This window comes from Lygodium microphyllum, chromosome 17 (assembly GCF_053477565.2).
Source record: "Lygodium microphyllum isolate KBCC chromosome 17, Lygodium_microphyllum_v1.1.10, whole genome shotgun sequence".
Lineage (NCBI taxonomy): Eukaryota > Viridiplantae > Streptophyta > Polypodiopsida > Schizaeales > Lygodiaceae > Lygodium > Lygodium microphyllum.
In genome coordinates, this window is record NC_141151.1 from 31,511,857 (window position 1) to 31,517,311 (window position 5,455).

General features: G+C 45.2%; 1 protein-coding gene across 1 annotated transcript; it reads right to left on the minus strand.

Annotated features, from left to right (window-relative positions):
- Window positions 1-988: 988 nt before the first annotated feature.
- LOC148021753 (cryptochrome-1-like) lies at window positions 989-4,569 on the minus strand. Its single transcript, XM_087697286.1, has 5 exons — window positions 3,845-4,569; window positions 3,384-3,608; window positions 2,574-3,280; window positions 1,662-2,468; window positions 989-1,495 (listed from the first exon to the last, which is right to left on the minus strand). Exons 1-5 carry the CDS (start codon window positions 4,149-4,151, stop codon window positions 1,475-1,477), a joined length of 2,067 nt encoding a protein of 688 aa, XP_087553412.1. The 5' UTR covers window positions 4,152-4,569; the 3' UTR covers window positions 989-1,474.
- Between the last annotated feature and the right edge of the window lie 886 nt (window positions 4,570-5,455).

Consider the following 5,455-nt stretch of genomic DNA (forward strand, 5'->3'; position numbering starts at 1 on the left):
TAGCTTCAGATGTCCTTCAATACTTGCAAAAGCCACTCATAACAAATATTACGAGTTAACCTCCATACAAACCAATTGCACGTTTACCCTGGAGAAATATACCCCCAATCACTCTTACTTCCAACCTGTAAATTGCAATGCCTGGGGAAAAACCTAAGGGTAATTAGGTGAATGGAACCCAGTAAGCCACTGGTTCTATAGATACTAACAATAGCATGAGACTTGCTTGCACAAGTTCCTCTAAACAGTGGTCCTTTAGTATTGAGACTAGGATGGGCCCATAGTCAGCTTTACACAGGGTTTGCTCAGCAATCTGTAAGTTGCATTTGTAAAATAGCAAAAAACAGCTTTAAGACGTTTGTTTCATACCCCAGATCCAAGTTAGAAAAGAGTCTCAAAAAGGGAATGGTGGTTGTTTTCCATCTCAGCTTTGTAAGGGTCCAGGTCTTTTCGTGGTTGATTCCTGCAATTTGTAGATGGCAAATCATCACCCCATGAATAGGGCCCAGGGTTATTATGGTAGCACGTCATAAATGCTAGAATCCACCAAAAAACTGATCAGCGGTCCACTTGCCTTGTTATAAAAGTTACAGTACCAAGCTTCACATTTTGAAATCATTAATAATACTGCACTTTTAGAAGCGATGTATCACCCAAATGAAAGTATTAGGACATTATCAGATAAGTGACTGGAAACTCTTCCTCAAAGCTTTTTAAAAAGATGATCACCTTCCAGTTTCTATATCTTCTTATTGAAAAGCATTGCAATGGAAACAAACAAAAGACCAAAGGCAGAAGACATTATAACATGGTAAAGATAACACAGCACATTATACATTATACATTATGCAGAACACACATTATACATTATACAAAACACAAATTCCTTTCGTCGTGATCGTGATGTAAGGAATTCCACCAAGAGCCCATGTGTAGGACACCCAAAAACAAATATACTGATAACTACCTATAGATTCCGAGGAACCAATCACTTGTAAAAATATTTTAATCCAATCTGCAATCACTAGATTCAAACCACACTGATCTTATTGCAAGCTCTTAACTTTACATCCTAAACAGGTTTGACCCGATTGACTAGCTTTGCTTCATCCCATGATGACCAATATTTCAATACACAGTGGGATATTGTGTGAAGCTTCTACAAAATACCATCCCTAGCACTCAGTATATGCAGCTCACACCATCACAGCTAATTAAAGAATTCAACAATGCCTATTTTCTTCTATTCATTGACCTACCATCATCCACATATCCCAGGGGTTGCACAGCAAACACACTAGGAGATCAAACAACAGCACTCAGCTCTCAAGGATCCCAGGAGTCTTACATCATGAACCTGGGAAGAGCTGACCATTCCCTTGTGAATAGATTCACCTCATATTCACAGACGAGCAAAACAGTTTACTTGCCCATCTCCAGCAGTCATTACAACAGGTATTGAATACATGCACACTCACACTGAAAGGGAGCTTGTCTGCAAGCACATGGGAAAGAAAAATAAAAGTCAGATAAATAAGGATAAAATGCCAAACAAAAAAACATACAATTGAGCTTTACAATGATATATCAACACAAAAGATAGCACCATCCACGTTGCTTTCATGTTCATTGGCTTGGTAGCAAAAACAACAAAAGAGTACCTTGCTTGCAATGGCCTCCAGGTTCACCATGGGCAATGAATGAAGGTGTCTTCTGGACAACACTCCATGTCGTAACTCAGGTACCAATGGCACCTGGGATTCATCTTGAGACATGGATGGACAAGAAGGACCAGATTGTGGCCAAGCTGATGGTGGACCAGTACCAAGACCACGCTGAGCACCAGAATCCCACTGATCCCTGCGCCCACAAGATGATTCCGCAGTAGAGTTGGCATCATCATTGGCAAGCTGCAGACCTGCTTGAGGTGGAAGCAACCTTTGGCCATGGCCCTGCATTCCTGTGGCAGAACGCCCACTCACCGGGGCTTCTCTGATATTAGAGATATGCTGGCCTGCATTCCGTTGTTCTGCAACAGAGTGACCAACTCTGCGTACTTCAAGAGGCATGCTAGGAACCATCTGATCGCGAGATGATCGCACTGACAGATGATTTCCTGTTGCATCATTCGTACCTTTGTCAATATCCATGTTTTCTGCCATAGTTATCTGCCCCCCTTGCACTTCCATTGTGTCACCCAAACCTTCCTCCAAACCATTCATCAATGCAGCTCTTTCAGCTGCTTCCCTTTCCCACATGTCTGCAAGCGCTTGCTCTAGACGTTCTCGCGCTGCTGTGATCTCTACTATTGGCCTGGGGTAATTAGACCCAAGCTCAATTCCTGCAGCACGAAGAACACTTGGAGGAGCATCCCATGGATGATGTATCCACTCAGTTGGCAAGCGAGAAAGTTCTGGAAGCCATCTCCGCACATACTCTCCATAGGGATCAAATCTGTATCCTTCAATCTGTTCAAGTTCCAACATATAGCAGTGTCAGCATCTTAGAACAAACATAAAATCGACCCAGTTAATGACATACCAAACAAGGTCTAACCTAAGAAACATGTATACCTGCGGATTGTCAATCCGATCTAACTCATGACCATCAGGTAGGCTACCTGATATGTACTGCCACCCCAGGACATCACTCTCCAGATCAGCATCCAGGAGCGTATCCCAAAAGTATTTCATACCCCAGCGCCAAGGAAGCTGCAAAAACTTAACACAAAAGCTGGATACAATCACACGAATCCTATTGTGCAACCATCCAGTAGCCCAAAGCTCCCGCATGCCTGCATCAACTAAAGGATAGCCGGTCCGTCCCTGTCTCCATGCCTTGAAATAGCTTTCATCAACACGCCATGGGAAGAATTGCAAGTTTGATAACAGGGACCGTTCATGAGTAAATGGGAAATTGAAACTCAAATATCTGGAGTACTCTCTAAATCCAATTGCCCTAAGAAAAAGGTTCCCACTTTCTTCAGCCTCGGCCTTTCCATCATTCACCCATAAAAGCTGTTTCATGCGCACTTGGTGAAATATCTTTCTGACACTGAGCTCTCCATAGTGTAGATGAGGTGAGAGCAGAGAAGTCGTTGCACTATCTACTTTTTTACGGTTGCTGCCATACTCCATTACAGGTCCATTCATAAAGGCCTCTAGAGCCCTGTCCGCGTTTGCCCATCCAGGAGCCCATGCACGCGCTAGCAGGGCATTACTACCTTTCTCTGATTCATCCTCAAGCTCTAGGTCCTCAGTCGAGCAGCTGAAAATAGGTCCTGTGCATCAGGATTCAGACGTTCAGACTTTGACACAAAAAGAGGAAACTGGACATGAGTCTGTAAACACAGTCCAGAAAAAGTGAGTTCTGATGGCATGTACCCTTGAACTTCGAAAGGCGTTTTGGGGGTAACAGAGGAGCCTCAGGCTCAACAGACATGTCCATACACTTAGTCCAGTAGCCCGCAAATTTCGTGAAAGGTTGGCCTTGCTCGTCATTGACTTCCCAAGGCTCATACAGCAGGTCAGCATTGAAAGTATTCACCAAGATACCTGCTTGAGAAAGTCCTTGCTTCACACGATGGTCCCGCACAAGGGATAGGGGATCTGACACACAAAAGAGGTCTGAGATAACAACAGAGGAGCACAGGATGAATCACTGTGGAGAGCTGTCGGCAATTGAGACCTCAATTTGTATGACACACAGAAGATGACTTGCTAGCATATCTACTTGCAGACTTGAAAAGATAAGAGCACATAAACCGTCGAGAATGGCATATAGCTGCAACACATCAACTCCAAAACAAGAAACAAACTGCAGCAGCACACAGCATTACACTAACCATAGAGATGATTGTAGAAGACTTGAGTTGCTCCTGACTCCTTCACAATCTCAAGGAGAACAGAGAGGGCGCTGCTCGATCGCCGCATGACGAGATTGGCACCTAGGCTCCTAAGAGACTCATCCAAATGAATCAAACTCTGCTTGAGCCACCACCTGGAGACCCTTCCAGGGAGGAACTGGCCTTCCTCTTCTGGGGACCAGATGAAGACGGGCACCACAGTTCCTGCCCTAACCGCCGCAATGAGCGCTGGATTATCCTCCACTCTCAGGTCTCTGCGAAACCAGACCACTGTGCAAGCCGCCATGTTTGTTCTTTCTCGTCCTTGCTTCAAGATCCTTCGAGCATTCTTAGAATGTGCGAGAGCGCATCGGGGGTCTTCTATTCCTGGTCACTGGTCAGTCAACCATCTCCAGGACAATTCGGGCGGGGGTCTTCTCGAGTCCTGCGGATGAGTCTGTCGTCATTTGAAATAAGGGAGTACCAGATGACGTCGCCGTGCCATAGCCGGTGTTAAGAAGGAGCAATCTGACAGGAAAAATGGAAGAGCGGCAAGGATGAAGAAGGATTAGTATGCTGTCGTGTCGTGTTCAGGGACCTGCCGAAGGAGGTGTGGGGAGCGAGCTTTCGATGAGAGAAGTGTGGGCAGGCCGGGGGCGGGGGAAGAGAGAGAGAGAGAGAGAGAGAGAGAGGGAGAGAGAATCTAAAGGGCTTTGCTGATGATGATGTGTTGAGAGAGAGGGGAGCGAGGAAAGGGCTGGCACGTGGGGCAGGGGAAGATGAGGATGAGGGTGGTGGGCTAATGAGAGGAGCCAAATTGAATTACGCTAAGCTGCGATAGCCTATACTGCGCGCACAGGCCAAGCGCACAGGCTGCCCCATACCCTGGGCCCCGCCCACCAGCCAATCGCAGCCCTTTCCTTATTTCTCTTTCCTTATCTCAAGGTCTAGCCTGGGGTGGGTGCTGAGTCCTGACTTTCCTCTTCGCACATGATCTTGCCCAAGCCTTTTAAGACATGCCAAGGAGCGTGGTGGATAGATTGATCATTGAACAAGCCACCAATCTCTTAATTATTCAACTAAATAAGACTAGTTGGCATGGCTGGCCAAGCACACTATCGCATTTCGTGGAGTCGGCATCATCACGAAGCTCACAAGGTTATGTCTAGCTCGACTAAATAAGATAGAAATATCTCACATTTCAAAAATTCAATAGTCTGTATCTATATTATCTCTTATTTTATAATGTCCCAAGCCTATGACCAAACCTGACCAAGTCCTATGTGGCACACATTCCAACTTTCTTGAAAAAAGTATACAACTTTTTTTTTTAATTTATAAGTTGAAGGATTAAAAAAACTTCAACTTACATATCACTTGCTCACGTGTGGTGGCAATCTCTTTTAACAACTATCAGCTCTCTCTCTCTCTCTCTCTCTCTCTCTCTCTCTCTCTCTCTCTCTCTCTCTCTCTCTCTCTCTCTCTCTCTCTCTCTCTCTCTCTCTCTCTCTCTCTCTCTCTCTCTCTCTCTCAAAAGCACAGTGTACGCACAGCACTTGTAGCAATGCAACATAGTAGCACATGAAGTATTGTTGGCAAGAGCAATAGGTG